The sequence below is a fragment of the Ranitomeya variabilis genome, chromosome 4 (genome assembly GCF_051348905.1).
Source record: "Ranitomeya variabilis isolate aRanVar5 chromosome 4, aRanVar5.hap1, whole genome shotgun sequence".
Lineage (NCBI taxonomy): Eukaryota > Metazoa > Chordata > Amphibia > Anura > Dendrobatidae > Ranitomeya > Ranitomeya variabilis.
Window position 1 is genome coordinate 624070996 of NC_135235.1, and position 21197 is coordinate 624092192.

The 21197-nt window shown below is 41.5% G+C and overlaps 1 protein-coding gene across 3 annotated transcripts in view; it reads right to left on the reverse strand.

The window, feature by feature from the left end:
• Positions 1-11480: 11480 nt before the first annotated feature.
• The window catches only part of PIK3R5 (phosphoinositide-3-kinase regulatory subunit 5), a 102533-nt gene continuing 92816 nt past the window's right edge, over positions 11481-21197 (reverse strand). For 2 of the 3 annotated variants that reach the window (XM_077253533.1, XM_077253535.1), the window contains exons 18-19: positions 13665-13777; positions 11481-12837 (exon numbers count right to left, since the gene is read on the reverse strand). In XM_077253533.1, the coding sequence (XP_077109648.1) occupies positions 12696-12837; positions 13665-13777 (255 nt within the window). In that variant the 3' untranslated portion in view covers positions 11481-12695. The remainder of the gene's footprint in view (positions 12838-13664; positions 13778-21197) is intronic. The other variant, XM_077253536.1, reaches the window with a different exon arrangement.

The window sequence follows — 21197 nt, forward strand, 5'->3', positions numbered from 1 at the left end:
TCAGGACAAATTGCACAACAACTTTTGTGGTCTAATTTCTTCTCTTACCCTTGGGAAAATAAAAAATTGGGGGCGAAAAGATCATTTTTGTGAAAAAATATGATTTTTTATTTTTACGGCTCTGCATTATAAACTTCTGTGAAGCACTTGTTGGGTCAAAGTGCTCACCACACATCTAGATAAGATCCTTAGGGGGTCTACTTTCCAAAATGGTGTCACTTGTGGGGGGTTTCAATGTTTAGGCACATCAGGGGCTCTCCAAATGCAACATGGCGTCCCATCTCAATTCCAGTCAATTTTGCATTGAAAAGTCAAATGGCGCTCCTTTCCTTCCGAGCTCTGCCCTGCGCCCAAACAATGGTTTACACCCACATATGGGGTATCAGCGTACTCAGGACGAATTGTACAACAAATTTTGGGGTCTATTTTCTCCTGTTACCCTTGGTAAAATAAAACAAATTGGAGCTGAAACAAATTTTGTGTGAAAAAAAGTTAAATGTTTATTTTTATTTAAACATTCCAAAAATTCCTGTGAAACACCTGAAGGGTTAATAAACTTCTTGAAAGTGGTTTTGAGTACCTTGTGGGGTGCAGTTTTTAGAATGGTGTCACACTTGGGTATTTTCTATCATATAGACCCCTCAAAATGACTTCAAATGAGATGTGGTCCCTAAAAAAAAATGGTGTTGTAAAAATGAGAAATTGCTGGTCAACTTTTAACCCTTATAACTCCGTCACAAAAAAAAATTTTGGTTCCAAAATTGTGCTGATGTAAAGTAGACATGTGGGAAATGTTACTTATTAAGTATTTTGCGTGACATATGTCTGTGATTTAAGGGCATAAAAATTCAAAGTTGGAAAATTGCGACATTTTCAAAATTTTCGCCAAATATTCGTTTTTTTCACAAATAAACGCAAGTTATATCGAAGAAATTTTACCACTATCATGAAGTACAATATGTCACGAGAAAACATTGTCAGAATCGCCAAGATCCGTTGAAGCGTTCCAGAGTTATAACCTCATAAAGGGACAGTGGTCAGAATTGTAAAAATTGGCCCGGTCATTAACGTGCAAACCACCCTTGGGGGTGAAGGGGTTAAAGGAATCCCAAGCCTTTTTCTTAAAACCTTTAATTTTTTGTTTCAAACACATCGTCCTTCATGAGTTTCCAAAAATCTGGACCCACAAAAATGCCTTCCTTCAGTTTTGCTTCAGACAGTACTTAAAAGTCTTTCCTTCTTTCAGTAGAACTTTCACAAACTGCTTCATCAGTCCAAGTTTAATGTGGAAAACTTTAGTTGGATCAACTAAATTTTCCATATCTATATTCTTGAGTCCAGGTTGCAAATATGTTCTCGTTGGCCAATTTTTTGGCTTCAGTGATAAGTCCTATCTGGGATGTCCCATTCACACAAAAAGCATGGGTACTTTGTGTATATTAATTGCTGCCCAAGGAGTAAAGAGAGGATTTTCAGTTCACTACATATTGACCATCCTTGATCCTCGTATTTAAGTTTCTTGAGAATAAAGTCTAAATTCTCATAGATTTCCTTCAAGTGCACAGAATGTTCTACAGGCACTGAAGTATACTTGCTGCCATTGTGCAGTAGCACAGCTTTCAGACTTTTTATGCATTAATAGTCTCCACTCGCTCACATTGTATCAATGTTCAGCCCAGAAACATCACTGCAATACACTAGCGCACTGTCTTGAGAAAAGTATGGAAGGAATTAATTTTCTTTGCTTCTGTATTCTGAAAAACAGATACCAGGAACTAGCAGGTTCTTTTGGTTTAGTCTAAGGCCTAAAAGTTTTAATTTCTTGTACTGTTGAGGTAAAATTAAAGATTTGTATGAATGGAGGCTATGGACGCCACCCCACTCTTTGGAAGCTGGGTTAAGAACATCTTCTCTGCCCACCGCAGCTAATCACAGAAGTGTGTCCATCAATTTCTAACCAATCTAATGACACCAAAATCATCTACCAAAGGTGACGCAAAGGGTTCAAAAGAAAAAGCCTATGGAGTCAGTGTTTGCTAAAAAAAACTGTACATGATGGAATTTTTTTCTATATTTTTTACTGAGTTCTGCAATCAAAAGTACCGTATATACTCGAGTATAAGCCGACCCGAGTATAAGCCGACCCCCCTAATTTTGCAACAAAAAACTGGGAAAACTTATTGACTCGAGTATAAGCCTAGGGTGGAAAATGCAGCAGTTACCGGTAAATGTCAAAAATAAAAATAGATACCAATAAAAGTAAAATTAATTGAGACATCAGTAGGTTAAGTGGTTTTGAATATCCATATTGAATCAGGAGCCCCATATAATGCTCCATACAGTTCATTATGGCCCCATAAGATGCTCCATACGAAATAGGCCCCATATAAAGCTCAATACAGTTCATTATGGCCCCATAAGATGCCCCATATAATGCTCCATGCAGTTCTTTATGGCCCCATAGATGCTCCATATAATGCTCCATGCAGTTCTTTATGGCCCCATGTAATGCTCCATATAATGCTCCACGCAGTTCATTATGGCCCCATAGATGCCCCATATAATGCTCCATGCAGTTATGTCCCCATAGATGCTCCATATAATGTTCCATGCAGTTATGGCCCCATAGATGCTCCATATAATGCTCCATGCAGTTATGTCCCCATAGATGCCCCATATAATACTCCATTCAGTTATGTCCCCTTAGATGCCCCATATAATGCTCCATGCAGTTATGGGCCCATAGATAGCCCATATAATGCTCCATGCAGTTATGGCCCCATAGATGCCCCATATAATGCTCCATGCAGTTATGGCCCCATAGATAACCCATATAATGCTCCATGCAGTTATGGCCCCATATAATGCTCCATGCAGTTATGGCCCCATAGATGCCCCATATAATGCTCCATGCAGTTATGGCCCCATAGATGCCCCATATATTGCTCCATGCAGTTCTGGCCCCATAGATGCCCCATATAATGCTCCATGCAGTTATGGCCCCATATAATGCTCCATGCAGTTATGGCCCCATAGATGCCCCATATAATGCTCCATGCAGTTATGGCCCCATAGATGCCCCATATATTGCTCCATGCAGTTCTGGCCCCATAGATGCCCCATATAATGCTCCATGCAGTCCTTTATGGCTACATAGTTATATAGTTATTAAGGTTGAAGGAAGACTTTAAGTCCATCTAGTTCAACCCAAAGCCTAACCTAACATGCCCTAACATGTTGATCCAGGGGAAGGCAAAAAAAACCCATGTGGTAAGAGTAAGCTCCACCATGGGGAAAAAAATTCCTTCCCGACTCCACATACGGCAATCAGACTAGTTCCCTGGATCAACGCCTTATCAAGGAATCTAGTGTATATACCCTGTAACATTATTCTTTTCCAGAAAGGTATCCAGTCCCCTCTTAAATTTAAGTAATGAATCACTCATTACAACATCATACGGCAGAGAGTTCCATAGTCTCACAGCTCTTACAGTAAAGAATCCGCGTCTGTTATTATGCTTAAACCTTTTTTCCTCCAGACGTAGAGGATGCCCCCTTGTCCATGTCTCAGGTCTATGATTAAAAAGATCATCAGAAAGGCCTTTGTACTGTCCCCTCATATATTTATACATTAACATAAGATCACCCCTTAGCCTTCGTTTTTCCAAACTAAATAGCCCCAAGTGTAATAACCTATCTTGGTATTGCAGACCCCCCAGTCCTCTAATAACCTTGGTCGCTCTTCTCTGCACCTGCTCCAGTTCAGCTATGTCTTTCTTATACACCGGAGACCAGAACTGTGCACAGTATTCTAAGTGTGGTCGCACTAGTGACTTGTATAGAGGTAAAATTATGTTCTCCTCATGAGCACCTATGCCTCTTTTAATGCATCCCATTATTTTATTTGCCTTTGTAGCAGCTGCCTGACACTGGCCACTGAATATGAGTTTGTCATCCACCCATACACCCAGGTCTTTTTCATTGACGGTTTTGCCCAGAGTTTTAGAATTAAGCACATAGTTATACATCTTATTACTTCTACCCAAGTGCATGACCTTACATTTATCCCCATTAAAGCTCATTTGCCATTTATCAGCCCAAGCTTCTAGTTTACATAAATCATCCTGTAATATAAAATTGTCCTCCTCTGTATTGATTACCCTGCAGAGTTTAGTGTCATCTGCAAATATTGAAATTCTACTCTGAATGCCCCCTACAAGGTCATTAATAAATATGTTAAAAAGAAGAGGGCCCAATACTGACCCCTGTGGTAACCCCACTACTAACCGCGACCCAGTCTGAGTGTGCTCCATTAATAACCACCCTTTGTTTCCTATCCCTGAGCCAGCTCTCAACCCACTTGCACATATTTTCCCCTATCCTCATTATTCTCATTTTATGTATCAACCTTTTGTGTGGCACCGTATCAAAAGCTTTTGAAAAGTCCATATACACTACATCTACTGGGTTCCCTTGGTCCAGTCCGGAACTTACCTCTTCATAGAAGCTGATCAAATTAGTCTGACATGAACGGTCCCTAGTAAACCCATGTTGATATTGGGTCATGAGGTTATTCCTCTTCAGATACTCCAGTATAGCATCCCTTAGAATGCCCTCCAGGATTTTACCCACAGAAGAGGTTAAGCTTACTGGCCTATAATTTCCGAGTTCAGTTTTTGTCCCCTTTTTGAATATTGGCACCACATTTGCTATACGCCAGTCCTGTGGTACAGACCCTTTTATTATGGACTCTTTAAAGATTAAAAATAATGGTCTATCAATGACTGTACTTAATTTCTGCAGTACTCGGGGGTGTATTCCATCCGGGCCCGGAGATTTGCCAATTTTTGTGATTTTTAGACGCCGCCGTACTTCCTGCTGGGTTAAGCAGGTAACATTTAATTGGGAATTTTTATCACTAGTCATATTGGCTGCCATGGGATTTTCTTTTGTAAATACTGATGAAAAAAAGTCATTTAGCATATTGGCTTTTTCCTCATCCTCATCCACCATTTCACCCAGACTATTTTTAAGGGGGCCAACACTATCATTTTTTAGTTTCTTACTATTTATGTAGTTAAAGAATATTTTGGGGTTATTTTTGCTCTCTCTGGCAATGAGTCTCTCTGTCTCAATCTTTGCTGCCTTGATTTGCTTTTTACAGAATTTATTTAATTTTTTGTATTTATTTAATGCCTCCTCACTACCTACTTCCTTTAATTCTCTAAATGCTTTCTTTTTGTCACTTATTGCGCCCCTTACAGCTCTATTTAGCCATATTGGTTTCCTCCTATTTCTAGTATGTTTATTCCCATACGGTATATACTGTGCACAGGTCCTATCCAGGATGCTAATAAAGTCTCCCATTTTCTTTGTGTACTTTTATGTCTCAGGATATCGTCCCAGTTAATTGCACCAAGATCCTCTCTCATCCGTTGGAAATTTGCCCTCCTGAAGTTTAGTGTCCTTGTCACCCCTCTACTACACATCTTATTAAAGGAGACATGAAAACTTATTATTTTGTGCATCACATAGATGCCCCATATAATGCCCCATATAATGCTCCATGCAGTTCTTTATGGCCCCATAGACGCTCCATATAGCATTGTGCCACATGAAATGCTGCTGCTGCTGCACTAAAAAAAAAAAAGACATACCTCTCGTCGCTGCCCGCTGCTCCTCAGCGTCCCGTCTCTCCGCACTGACTGTTCAGGCAGAGGGCGGCGCGCACACTAATATGTAATCGCGCCCTCTGACCTGAACAGTCACTGCAGAGGATGTGGAAGACGAGGCGGCGGTGGAACGCGGAAAGGTGAATATGATATACTCACCTGCTCCTGACGCGGTCCCTGCATGTCCCACGTCTCCGGGAGCGGCAGCTTCTTCCTGTAGTGAGCGGACACATGGTACCGCTCATTACAGTAATGAATATGCGGCTCCACCCCTATGGGAGTGGAGTCCATATTCATAACTTTAATGAGCGGTATCAGTGTTGTGGATTCCGCTCTTGGGCTCCCTCCGGTTGTTGTAAGTAGCACTTTTGTGAATTCTGCTCTTGGGCTCCCTCCTGTGGTTTTGAGTGGTATAGCTGCTTCTTGGATTTAGCATCAGCAGCTGCTTCCACTGATCGTCTTTCTGGCTCGGCTATTTTAGTCTGGCCTTATCCCTCAATCAATGCCAGTTGCCAATTGTTCCTGCTTGGAGTCACTGCTCTTTTGGATTTCCCTGACACTCTGTCCAGTTCAGCAAAGATAAGTCCTTGCTTGTCCTTTTGCAGTCCACTTGTTGTGGACTTTATTGTTCAGCACATTCTATGTTTTGCTCATTTGTCCAGCTTATCAGTATGGATCTATTCAGCTAAGCTGGAAGCTCTGGGCTGCAGATTTTGCCCTCCACACCTTTAGTCAGGTGTGGAGATTTTTGCATATCTCTGCGGTGGACTTTTTCTAGTTTTTATTACTGACCGCACAGTGTTCTTTCCTGTACTATCTATCTAGCTAGAAGTGGCCTCCTTTGCTAAATCCTGTCTCATACTACGTATGTCATTTCCTTCTCCTCTCACAGTCATTATTTGTGGGGGGCTGTCCTATCCTTTGCATAGGCTCAGGACTCTGTTCAGAGGATGCTGCCATATGGTGCACCACTTTGCGCTCGCGCAGGCGCCGATCAATCTGAATGGCTAGAGACATAGATTCGCTCAGACCAACAGGCGTGGGGAACCCCACCATAACATCTTTAAGGGCTTCAGAAAGACCCTTTCTGAAAATTGCTGCCAGAGCGTCCTCATTCCATTTAGTGAGCACAGACCATTTTCTAAATTTCTGGTAGTATAATTCTGCCGCTTCCTGACCCTGGCACAGGGCCAACAAGTTTTTTTCTGCATGATCCACAGAGTTAGGTTCGTCATACAATAATCCGAGCGATTGAAAAAATGCATCTACATTAAGCAATGCCGGATCCCCTGACTCAAGGGAGAATGCCCAGTCCTGAGGGTCACCACGCAGCAGAGAAATAACTATTTTAACTTGCTGAGTGGGGTCACCAGAGGAACGGGGTTTCAGAGCAAAAAACAATTTGCAGTTATTTTTAAAGTTCAAAAACTTAGATCTATCCCCATAAAACAAATCTGGAATAGGAATTCTAGGCTCTAAGGCTGGAGTCTGAACAACATAATCTTGGATACTCTGAACTCTTGCAGCAAGCTGATCCACACGAGAAAACAAACCCTGAACATCCATGTCCGCGCCCAAATCCACCCAGAGATTAAGAGGAAGGAAAAAGACAAAACAGACTAAAGAAAAAAAAAATGGCTCAGAGCTCTTTTTCTTTTCCTTCTTTTGAGATGCATTCAACTCATTTTTGGCCAGTTGCACTGTTATGGACTGGTAAATTAGGAGCGACATGCGACTAGCTCTGAGCAGGTGGTAACTATACAGACCGCAGTTCCTGATCTTAACACAACACTAGCAGTAGCCGTGGGATGTTCCTGTCACTCCCTGGACACCTCGTCACAGCCGGAGAACTAGCTACCCCTAAAGGTAGAAATAGGAAAGCTATCTTGCCTCAGAGAAAATCCCCAAAGGATAGGACAGCCCCCCACAAATAATGACTGTGAGAGGAGAAGGAAATGACATACGTAGTATGAAACAAGATTTAGCAAAGGAGGCCACTTCTAGCTAGATAGATAGTACAGGAAAGAACACTGTGCGGTCAGTAATAAAAACTAGAAAAAGTCCTCCGCAGAGATATGCAAAAATCTCCACACCTGACTAAAGGTGTGGAGGGCAAAATCTGCAGCCCAGAGCTTCCAGCTTAGCTGAATAGATCCATACTGATAAGCTGGACAAATGAGCAAAACATAGAATGTGCTGAACAATAAAGTCCACAACAAGTGGACTGCAAAAGGACAAGCAAGGACTTATCTTTGCTGAACTGGACAGAGTGTCAGGGAAATCTGTCATGATTCCCCAATGGCATGGGAACATCAGAAACACAAAATAACAGACTAGCCCTCGGGTGATGGAAACTCAAGCTGACCGTGACCTAAATCTACCACACAACTAACAGTAGCCAGGAAGCATTCCTACGGCTGCCTAGATGCCATGCGCCAGCCGGAGAACTAACTACGCCTGGAAGAGGAAGGAACAGACCTGGCTTACCTCTAGTGAAATTCCCCAAAGATGATAGTAGCCCCCACATATATTAACAGTGAGTTCAGAGGAAAATACATACACAGTATGAAGGTAGATTTAGCAAAGCGAGGTCCACTTACTAGATAGAGGAAGGATACAAAAGAGGACTTCACGGTCAGCTGAAAAACCCTTTCAAAAACCCATCCTGAAATTACTTTAAGACTCCTGTGTCAACTCATGACACAGGAGTGGCAATTTCAGTCCACAAGAGCTTCCAGTAACAGGAAATGACAAACTGTAAACTGGACAAAAAATACAAAACAAAAAGGACAAGAGTCCACTTAGCTGATCAGCAGACTGGTAGCAGGAACATGCAACTGAAAGACTCAGGTTACAATGATGACCGGCAAGGAAATGACTGGAGAGCAAGGCTAAATAGGGAACTCCCAAAACTGATGGAAGCAGGTGAGCTGAGGCAGAAAAGAACACACAAGTCTCCAGTACCACCAGCCACCACTAGGGGAGCCCAAAAAGCGGATCACAACAGAAATCCAAAAGAGCAGTGACTCCAAGCAGGAACAATTGGCAACTGGCATTGATTGAGGGATAAGGCCAGACTAAAATAGCCGAGCCAGAAAGATGATCAGTGGAAGCAGCTGCTGATGCTAAATCCAAGAAGCAGCTATACCACTCAAAACCACAGGAGGGAGCCCAAGAGCAGAATTCACAAAAGTGCTACTTACAACAACCGGAGGGAGCCCAAGAGCGGAATTCACAACAACCAGTGACCGCTGAACAGGGGAAGAAGCTGCCGCTCCCGGAGACATGGGACATGCAGGGACCACGCCAGGAGCGCTGGGAGCAGGTGAGTATGTGACAGGCGTCGCTCCCCCTCACCCGCCGACCCCCCCGCCTTCCATGACTCCGGTATAAGCCGAGAGGGGCACTTTCAGCCCATTTTTTTTGGCTGAAAATCTCGGCTTATACTCAAGTATATACGGTATATAAAAATCACCTCTTACTTTTAAAACAATTTTACCCTTGCAGGCCTGTATTAGAATAGTTTGTGGACTCCATATACAGAGCCTCTAAGTGTCACAAGAGCAGAATCACCCCTCTAGTGACCCCATTTTGGAAACTACACCCCTCTGGGAATTTATAAAAAGGTGTAGTGATGATTTTAAATCCGCAGATTTTGACTACATGGGTGTTTTCCAGAAACAAGCAGCAGTGGATGTTCCCAAATGAAAATGATAAATCTGCCGTTTTAGTGCCAAATACATTTTCGTTCCCAATACATTGTAGTACCCAGTATATTATGCACAGCTGGTGCTTCTGGAGAGACACACCTTAAAATTAAGCTTATCGCTACAGAAATGCCAAACATGTGGACTCTTAATATGGATAAGGCATATTGGGGCTCAGAAGTGATTTGGAAGCGCAGTATTCGCTGAATTTCGTTTGTAGGGTGAGGAGCCATAGCATTTTTCTAGAACCTTTTTACTAACAGTAATGTGGAAGCCCCCTATATTTCCGTTAACAGATGACAGACCTGAGTGGGGACTTGCATTTTATTGTGGATTGATTTGAAGCTTTTATTGGGAACATTTTACATAAAATTTTTCATCACTTTTATCTGGCGCTCTACGCTGAGCACTTATATCGGGGCTTCCATCTAAATCTCTGAGTGACGTGATTCAGATGAAAGCCCTGAGAAATCCATTCTCTATAGTGAGGCTGCAGAGTTACTCTGGACTACATCTGGTCTCTGTTCTGTGGTGTCCTATCTTTTGGAGGTGCACACTGCCGAATCATAGGCAAGACTTCGTCGACAGTGCCTCCATCTGCCGCATTATAGGGAAGCTTCCACCGAAGGGTTCTGTCCGAATCATGTTTTTCGGAGATTTACACAGAAACCCCAGTGTAAGTGCTCAGTGTAGAACGCAGGATAAATGTCAGCCGAGTCTTCCTGCTATCTTTAGGAGGAATGAATAAATCAACAGCAAGTGAATAATTAATTTTATTTAGTTTTTACGCCGTTCCTTGTGCGGTATAAGTGATTAGGTGACTTTATTCTTCTGGTGGTGTGTGATTACAGCGATACCAGATTTATATAGTTTTTTTTATGTTTAGCTTCTATCACACACTGAAGTAATTTTTTTACAAAACAAAGTTTTTTATATCATCATATTTTGAGACCTATAATTTTTTCATATTTTGGTTGACAGAGACGTGACGGCTTGCTTTTTGCGGCACGAGTTAACGTTTTTACTGGTACCATTTTCGAGCACAAAACATTTTTTTATCAAAATATCCTTCATTATGAAGAAAATACATCAAGTTTTACTGAAAACACATTTTTTGAAAGAAAAAAGTTAAAATAGTAATAACAGTTAAAAAAAATTGTTCATAATAACTGCATTCCAGTTTTGGTGCTGCCTTTTAACGTAGACGCACTACTTAAAGAACCCCTGTCACCAAGTAAAAAGTTATCCGTTTTTGGTCTTTTTTAATTCTGCTGATTTTTTTTTTAATCCACCATTCGATTCCAGAGATATGGGAATTGTTATTTAGTGCTAATTTTTATGGTCTTTTCCAATGGGGCATGGCTCACAAGATTATCTGGAGCAAGTCTTTAGGATGCTCTGCGTAATTACCCTGTGAGCACCAGCTCTTTGGTAAAGACCATAACAATTTGTGAAGATAAAAAGGCTCATATTTTTGGAACCATATGATAGATTAAAAAAAAAAAAAAAATTGGAATACTCAGGGGAGAAGCAGGAATAAAATGAGAAGAAAATCTGGCCACTTTTAATCTGGTAACTTGTCTTTTTTTTAAAAGGGCATTCCAGTTTCAGGAAAGCCCTTTCCCGGCTTCAGTTTGACTTAAAAACATACAAACTCCGCTTTACTCAACATCCTCAGGTCCAGTACTTAGTCTTCACCACTGCTCTGGGTGTCTTTTGTTTGTTGTTAGCGCTGTCATCACATTGACAGTACTACAGCCAATCAGTGATCTGAGCGCCTCTCTCTGAGTTGATAGCAAAAGCCGCCAGAGCCGCTGAGCTCAGTGATTGGTTGCAGTGTTCTAGAAATGGTATCAGCGCTGCAGACAATCACAGACACCAGTAGCGGTAGCAGTGGCAGAGACTCAGCACTGGACCTAGGCAGGTTTTTTTCTCTTCAAACTGCAACCGGGAGACATGTTTTTTGAAGCCAGAGAACCCTCTTTAATAATTATTTTTCATTTCCTAAAAATATTTTTTTAAAATCGTTTGATGTATGAAACAAAATATTATTCTATATATCCATATATGAAGGAAGGAAATAAAAACATAAATCACAAAAGAAAATTGAAATTTTATAATTACAAAAGTTGGAATATTTAAAGCTGAACATAATAAATACACATAAAAACACAAAGGAACAATTCCAATTTCCAAAAATGTTAAGTGCTGAGTACGGTATATTTTCTGAATCATCATATTTACAAAAACGATGAACTTCATAGGGAAAAATTGGTGCAAATAAAAAATGAGCTACAATTTAAAGGGTTATTCCCAAAATCATAAATACGTTTTTTAATAATCTACAATACGTTTTTTGATAATTTACATGATCTTTTTACAAAATGTGGCAACAGAGGAATTTTACAAATCCGCATAGTTTAGCAGTAATTACCCCCTAGTTATGCCCCCCTCAGGCTGTGTTAACCCTACTTTTGTAAGTCCAAAAGCTTAGGTCGCTCATGTGCAGTGCTTACGGGAGAGATTATGTTTATGAAAGTCTAATGTATATGGCTTTATAGGTCTATGTAATACTACATAAGTGCATTATCTACATGTATTACATGAGAAATCTTTGTATATTTATTATCTAACTGCTGTGTCCAGTTACTATGAACCTGTATATATACACGCAGAAGAGCAAATTGAGGGACACTGCAGCACTGAGGAGAAGCAGGGTGCTGCTAGGAAATGTAGTTTTAGCAGAGAATAAGACGTCTGCTAATTCACCTTTATTGAGCTGGAAGCACACAGTGCGAAGGTAGATTAAAAAATATACAAAGGTGCAAGTATGAAACCTAATATTAGATTCATTCTTTATATAGTTAACCTGATGCTGTGCTTGTGAAAAATAATGTGATTGTGGGAATAGCCCTTTAAATGACTTATTTCTATGTTGTAAGGTAAAATCTGGTTTCCATGCAGGCCTTATAAATTCTTAGAACACAGAGCTGTTGACTATGACAAGAACATTTTATTTATCGAACTTGTTAAACAAGCCATTGTGAAAAACCATTGGCCCATCAGTAGTACAAAGCTCCAGAAATCTGTATCCACAAGTATTGCACTTGTCTTTATTTCTTTTTTAATGTTCATCTCACTTGCCAATCAACAAAGTAGCAGAATTGCCTCCAGCTCACCTTATGGACCTACGCTTGTACCGTAAAGAAGGTGCGTTTCCACTTATGTACATCAATATACAAATAAAGTAATAATCATAAAATAGTTCAAAATCCATGATTTGAGGACATAGGCGAACCATCTTCACAACTTCCATCTACAGCTGAGCACCACTGAACGTTGCCACCGGCAAACACAAAAGGGAGCCGAATTGGTCCTGGGAGGTCTGTGACCAGTGAGGCCTGTAGATATGACGGAAGTCTCGGATTTCAGGTTTGTAGCATGGAGACACCTCGCACCTGGAGCACAAGGAAATTTACTTGGCATTAGTAATATGTTCCAAACCATTTTTGGTTAAATCATAGACCTCAAATATGATGTCCTCCTCTCGAAACCTACACTTTGACCCAGACCTGGCAACAAACTGTGGCTTTTACAGATCTGCCCTATCCAGCAATGACAGATAATTGATGAGGAATTCTAAACCCAGACCGGCAGCAATCGACTTCAGGGCTCATTCAGACAACCAAACTATGGTTTCATAATTGGTGATGCAGGGACTCCTCTGTCAGCTGGACTCTTTGTGAGCTGTAGCAAGAGCAAGATCGTACATCCTCCGGAAAAATGCTCGCGTTTCACATTGACTTCCATTATGCTCGCTACTCGAGTCGAGCATGTCCAAGTGTCTGACACGGTCGATTTGAGTACCGAGCACTTGAGCACTTTAGAGGGGTTATCCTTTACTGGCATTCAAGAGGTGTTGTCAAAGAGTGGACAACCCCTTTAAAGCCACAAGACCTGGCCCAGAATTTCCAGGATCATAGGCATATATGATGTTGTAAGTTCAAGTAATGAGGCCCTCTGTCAAGTTGGAAATTGTGCCAAACTACCGCCACATTACAGTCATCTGTATCAGCCATAAGAAAGAATTGTTATAGTGTGGAAACCGCCTTAAACTATTCTTATATATATTTTCTAGGCAGGATATACGTGTCTTTTATTTTAATAGGGACTTACTGTGCTTTCATGTAAAAATTCCAAACTCTGTTGGTCTGCTAATCTAATGCTGAACGCATGGCTGAAGATGAACTAGATATTGTGACCTACTGTACACACAATGACTCACTTTATAACTCGCTGAAGAATTTTGCGTTCATCTTGGTCCAAGCACAAGGGAAAAGTCCCGCCGTTCTGTGCTATAATTTGAGCTTTGTCCACTTTTATTTGTGAAATGCTGATCTGTGGAAAAGAATGGAAGTGAATTAGTTTAGGTAGAACAAGTATTATATATAATGACTATACTCATACATAGGGGCAGTACTAGATTACTTATATTCTTGTATATAGGCAGCAGTGTTACAGTAGTTATATTCTTGTACATAGGGGCAGTATTATAGTAGTTATATTCTTGTACATTGGGAAAAATATTATAGAAGTTATATTCTTGTACATACAGTTAGGTCCATATATATTTGGACAGAGACAACATTTTTCTAAATTTGGTTATAGACATTACCACAATGAATTTTAAACAAAACAATTCAGATGCAGTTGAAGTTCAGACTTTCAGCTTTCATTTGAGGGTATCCACATTAAAATTGGATGAATGGTTTAGGAGTTTCAGCTCCTTAACATGTGCCACCCTGTTTTTAAAGGGACCAAAAGTAATTGGACAGATTAAATAATTTTAAATAAAATGTTCATTTCTAGTACTTGGTTGAAAACCCTTTGTTGGCAATGACTGCCTGTAGTCTTGAACTCATGGCCATCCCCAGACGCTGTGTTTCCTCCTTTTGATGCTCTGCCAGGCCTTCACTGCGGTGGTTTTCAGTTGCTGTTTGTTTGTGGGCCTTTCTGTCTGACGTTTAGTCTTTAACAAGTGAAATGCATGCTCAATTGGGTTGAGATCAGGTTACATAGTTACATAGTTATTAAGGTTGAAGGAAGACTGTAAGTCCATCTAGTTCAACCCATAGCCTAACCTAACATGCCCTAACATGTTGATCCAGGGGAAGGCAAAAAAACCCCATGTGGCAAAGAGTAACTCCACCATGGGGAAAAAAATTCCTTCCCGACTCCACATACGGCAATCAGACTAGTTCCCTGGATCAACGCCTTATCAAGGAATCTAGTGTATATACCCTGTAACATTATACTTTTCCAGAAAGGTATCCAGTCCCCTCTTAAAAACTGACTGACTTGGCCATTCAAGAATATTCCACTTCTTTGCTTTAATAAACTCCTGGGTTGCTTTGGCTTTATGTTTTGGGTCATTGTCCATCTGTAGTATGAAACGACGACCAATCAGTTTGGCTGCATTTGGCTGGATCTGAGCACACAGTATGTCTCTGAATACCTCAGAATTCATTTGGCTGCTTCTGTCCTGTGTCACATCATCAATAAACACTAGTGACCCAGTGCCACTGGCAGCCATGCATGCCCAAGCCATCACACTGCCTCCGCCGTGTTCTACAGATGATGTGGTATGCTTTGGATCATGAGCTGTGCCACGCCTTCGCCATACTTTTCTCTTTCCATCATTCTTGTAGAGGTTGATCTTGGTTTCATCTGTGCAAAGAATGTTCTTCCAGAACTGTGCTGGCTTTTTTAGATGTTTTTTAGCAAAGTCCAGTCTAGCCTTTTTATTCTTGACACTTATGAGTGGCTTGCACCGTGCAGTGAACCCTCTGTATTTACTTTCATGCAGTCTTCTCTTTATGGTAGATTTGGATATTGATACGCCGACCTCCTGGAGAGTGTTGTTCACTTGGTTGGTTGTTGTGAAGGGGTTTCTCTTCACCATGGAGATTATTCTGCGATCATCCACCACTGTTGTCTTCCGTGGGCGCCCAGGTCTTTTTGCATTGATGAGTTCACCAGTGCTTTTTTTTTCTTTCTCAGGATGTACCAAGCTGTAGATTTTGCCACTCCTAATATTGTAGCAATTTCTCGGATGGTTTTTTCTGTTTTCGCAGCTTAAGGATGGCTTGATTCACCAGCATGGAGAGCTCCTTTGACCGCATGTTTACCTCACAGCAAAACCTTCTAAGGCTACGTTCACATTTGCGGTCAGCGCCGCAGCGTCGGGCGCCGCAGCGGCGCCGCATGCGTCATGCGCCCCTATATTTAACATGGGGGCGCATGGACATGCGTTGTGCTGCGTTTTGCGCTGCATGGCCGCAAGCGTTGGACGCAAGAAATGCATCAAGTTGCATTTTTTTTGCGCCCAACTTTCGGCCAAAAACGACGCATGCGGCGCAAAACGCAGCGTTTTAGCGTGCGTTTTGCCGCGTTTTTTGTTTGCGGCGCACAACGCAAATGTGAACGTAGCCTAAATGCAAGCACCGCACCTCAAATCAACTCCAGGCCTTTTATCTGCTTAATTGAGATTGAAATAACGAAGGGATTGCCCACACCTGTCCAAGAAATAGCCTTGGAGTCAATTGTCCAATTACTTTTGGTCCTTTTAAAAAGAGGGTGGCACATGTTAAGGAGCTGAAACTCCTAAACCCTTCATCCAATTTGAATGTGGATCCCCTCAAATGACAGCTGAAAGTCTGAACTTCAACTGCATCTGAATTGTTTTGTTTAAAATTCATTGTGGTAATGTCTATAACCAAAATTAGAAAAATGTTGTCTTTCTGAAATCGGCATGTGTAAACCCAGCTTCACTGGATCAATGTAGTGTGGGAAAGAAGCCGCAGTTTGTACAGCTCTGGCGATGACTCCAACGTTTGCAAGTTATGTTATCATGCCCACAGGGGCATAATAACATGCTAAGTGGGCAGACTAGACCGGGGAAAATACCACCCCAGCGACTAGTCAAAGCCTTCATTTACATATCACAAACTTACTTTAGAAATACTTTTTCCAAAGATCTCTTTATGTGTTTAATGTAATAAAGGAACTGGTAGGCCGGGAATTTAGATATGTAGGCACAACTGCTGGTGATTCTGGGGGCACATGGGACCTGACAAGTTCCCTTTCATTTCATATACGGTGATATGTAAAAGTCTTGGCACCCTTGGTCAGTATTACTATTATTGAGAACAGTTAAGCAAGTTGAAGATGAAATGATGTGTAAAAATGCTAAAATAAAGATGAAACATTTCTTTTGTATTTTAGGCAAATATATATATAGTCATTTTTTACTTTTTAAAAATAACAAAAAGAAAAATAGAAAATATGCTGACACAAAAGTTTGGCCACCTTGGAGATTTGTGTGCTCAGATAACTTTGACCAAGGTTTCAAACCTTAATTAGTCTGTTATGGTTATGGCTTGTTCACTATCATCGTTTGGAAAGACCAGATGATGCAAATTTCCCAGCTTTATAAAAATCCAGCCTCCTGTAACCTTGTGCCAAAAAACTGCAGCCATGGTTTCTTCTAAGCAGCTGCCTAGCACTCTGAAAATGAAAATGGTGGAAGCCCACAAAGCAAAAGAAGGTTTTAAGAAGTTAGCAAAGCGTTTTCAAGTTGCCCTTTTCTCACTTCAAAATGTAATTAAGAAATGGCAGTTAACAAGAACAGTGGAGGTCAAAATAAGGTCTGAAAGGCCAAAATTTCAGTGAGAACTGCTCATAGGATTGCTAGAGGCAAAACAGAATCCCCGCTTGACTGCAAAAGATCTTCAGAAAGATTTAGCAGACTCTGGAGTTATGGTACATTGTTCTACTGTTCAGAGACATCTGCACAAATATGGCCTTCACAGAAGAGTCATGAGAAGAAAACCTCTCCTGCATCCTCACAATGAAATTCAGGGTCAGAAGTATGCAAAAGAACATCTGAACAAGCCTGATGAATTTTGGAAACAAGTCCTGTAAATCAATCAGGTTAAAATAGAACTATTTGGCCACAATGATCAAAGATATGTGTGGAGAAAAAAGGGCACATAATTTCAGGAAAAAAACATCTTGCCAGCCATTTGGCATGGGGGTGGATCAATCCTGCTCTAGGGATGTGCTGCAACCAGTGGCACTGGCAACATTTCACAAATTCTTGATGCGAACAATACACCAACTTCAAAAATGCTGAAGTTGAAAAGAGGATGGCTTCTACAAATGGATAATGATCCTAAACACACGTCAAAATCCGCAATAGACTACCTCAAAAGGCGCAAGCTGAAGGTTTTACAATGGCCAAAACATTAGCCAGAAAGCATTGGTACTGAGATGTGGTCTGTGGTCCCCACCTGCAGAACCACTCCTTTATTGAGTGTGTCTTGATAATTGCCAATAATTTCCATCTGTTGTCTATTCCATTTGCACAACAGCATGTGAAACTGATTGTCAAACAGTGTTGCTTCCTAAGTGGGCAGTTTGATTTCACAGAAGTTTGATTCACTTGGAGTCATATTCAGTTGTTTAACCCCTTCATGACCCTGCCTATTTTGACCTTAAAGGGAACCTGTCACCCCCCCCCCCCCCCCGGCGTTTTTAACTAAAAGAGCCACCTTGTGGAGCAGTAATACTGCATTCTGACAAGGTGGCTCTGTTAGTTCTGGGTGCTGTAACTGCCGAAATAATCAGTTTTATAATTTGTCCTAAATACCTTGTCTTCAGTCAAGGAGGCAGGCGTTTCCCCCCTGCTACAGACGCCACACAGCCGTCACTCAAATCTTGGCGCTGGGCGCCACCTCCTCACTGCTGTTTTGAAATCTGCCGGCGCCTGCACTCTTTTGTCCTGCCTTAGGCAGATGCAGTGAGCGCTGCCCGTCCGTCCTCATATGCAGTCTAGCAGACTGCGCCTGTGCGGCCACCCTGCCTGTGAATCCCAGCCCCGCAGTGTCTTCTGATTTATTCACATTGCGGGGCTGGGATTTAGAGTCAGGGCGGCCGCACAGGCGCAGTCAGCTAGACTGCATATGAGGATGGACGGGCAGCGCTCATTGTGCCTGCTCAAGGCAGAAGAAAAGAGCGCAGGCGCCGGCTCATTTCAAAACAGCGGTGAGGAGGCGGCGCCCGGTGCCAAGAAGATTTGAGTGATGGCTGTGTGGCGTCTGAAACAGGGGGGAAATGCCTGCCTCCTTGACTGAAGACAAGGTATTTAGGACAAATTATAAAACTGATTATTTTGGCAGTTACAGCACCCAGAACTAAAAAAAGAGCCACCTTGTCAGAATGCAGCATTACTGCTGCACAAGGTGGCTCTTTTAGTTAAAAACGCCCGGGAAGGGGGGGGGGTGACAGGTTCCCTTTAATGACCTGGCCGGTTTTTGCAATTCTGACCAGTGTCCCTTTATGAGGTAATAACTCAGGAACGCTTCAACGGATCCTAGCGGTTCTGAGACTGTTTTTTCGTGACATATTGGGCTTCATTTTAGTGGTAAATTTAGGTCGATAATTTTTGCGTTTATTTGTGCAAAAAATGGAAATTTAGCGAAACTTTTGCAATTTTCAAATTTTGAATTTTTATTCTGTTAAACGAGAGAGTTATGTGGCACAAAATAGTTAATAAATAACATTACCCACATGTCTACTTTACATCAGCACAATTTTTGAAACAAAAATTTTTTTGCTAGGAAGTTATAAGGGTTCAAATTTGACCAGCAATTTCTCATTTTTACAACGAAATTTACAAAACCATTTTATTTAGGGACCACCTCACATTTGAAGTCAGTTTGAGGGGTCTATATGGCTGAAAATACCCAAAAGTGACACCATTTTAAAAACTGCACCCCTCAAGGTGCTCAAAACCACATTCAAAAAGTTTATTAACCCTTCAGGTGCTTCACAGCAGCAGAAGCAACATGGAAGGAAAAAATTAACATTTAACTTTTTAGTCACAAAAATGAACTTTTAGCAACAATTTTTTTATTTTCCCAAGGGTAAAAAGAGAAACTGGACCCCAAAAGTTATTGTACAATTTTTGCTGAGTACGCCGATACCCCATATGGGGAGGAACCACTGTTTGGGCGCACGACAGGGCTCGGAAGGGAAGGAGCGCCATTTGACTTTTTCAATGAAAAATTGGTCCAATCTTTTGCGGACACCATGTCGCGTTTGGAGAGCCCCTGTGTGCCTAAACATTGGAGCTCCCCCACAAGTGACCCCATTTTTGAAACTAGACCCCCAAGGAGCTTATCTAGATGCATAGTGAGCACTTTGAACCCCCAGATGCTTCACAAATTGATCTGTAAAAATGAAAAAGTACTTTTTTTTCACAAAAAATTTCTTTTAGCCTCAATTTGTTTATTTCCACATGGGCAACATGATAAAATGGACATAAACATTGGAGCTCCCCCACATGTCATCCCATTTTGGAAACTAGACCTCCCATGGAACTAATCTAGATGTGCGGTGACCACTTTAAACCCCCAAGTGCTTCACAGAAGTTTATACGCAGAGCCGTGAAAATAAAAAATCATTTTTCTTTCCTCAATTTTTTATTTTCACAAGAGTAACAGGAGAAATTAGACCCCAGAAGTTGTTGTCCAGTTTGTCCTGAGTACGCTAATACCCCATATATGGGGGGGAACCACTGTTTGGGCACACGTTGGGGCTCAGAAGGGAAGTAGTGACGTTTTGGAATGCAGACTTTGATGGAATGGTCTGCGGGCATCATGTTACGTTTGCAGAGCCCCTGATGTGCCTAAACAGTAGAAACCCCTCACAAGTGACCCATTTTGGAAACTAGACCCCCCAAGGAACTTATCTAGATGTGCAGTGAGCACTTTGAACCTCCAAGTGCTTCACAGAAGTTTATAACGCAGAGCCGTGAAAATAAAAAATAATTTTTCTTTCCTCAAAAATTATGTATTAGCAAGCAATTTTTTTATTTTCACAAGGGTAACAGGAGAAATTGGACCCCAATAGTTGTTGCCCAGTTTGTTCTGAGTACACTGATACCCCACATGTGGGGGTAAACCACTGTTTGGGCACACGTCGGGGCTCAGAAGGGAAGTAGTGACGTTTTGAAATGCAGACTTTGATGGAATGGTCTGCGGGCGTCACGTTGCGTTTGCAGAGCCCCTGATGTGCCTAAACAGTAGAAACCCCCCACAAGTGACCCCATTTTGGAAACTAGACCCCCCCAAGGAACTTATCTAGACATGTGAGCACTTTGAACCCCCAAGTGCTTCACAGAAGTTTACAATGCAGAGCCGTGAAAATAAAAAATCATTTTTCTTTCCTCAAAAATTATGTTTTAGCAAGCAATTTTTTATTTTCACAAGAGTAACAGGAGAAATTGGACCCCAAAAGTTGTTGTCCAATTTGTCCTGAGTACGCTGATGCCCCATATGTGGGGGTAAACCACTGCTTGGGCACACGTCGGGGCTCGGAAGGGAAGTAGTGACGTTTAGAAATGCAGACTTTGATGGAATGGTCTGCGGGCGTCACGTTGCGTTTACAGAGCCCCTGATCTGCCTAAACAGTAGAAACCCCCCACAAGTGACCCCATTTTGGAAACTAGACCCCCCCCAAGGAACTTATCCAGATTTATGGTGAGCACTTTGAACCCCCAAGTGCTTCACAGAAGTTTATAACGCAGATCCGTGAAAATAAAAAATCATTTTTCTTTCCTCAAAAATTATGTTTTAGCAAGCAATTTTTTATTTTCACAACGGTAACAGGAGAAATTGGACCCCAATAGTTGTTGCCCAGTTTGTCCTGAGTATGCTGGAACCCCATATGTGGGGGTAAACCACTGTTTGGGCGC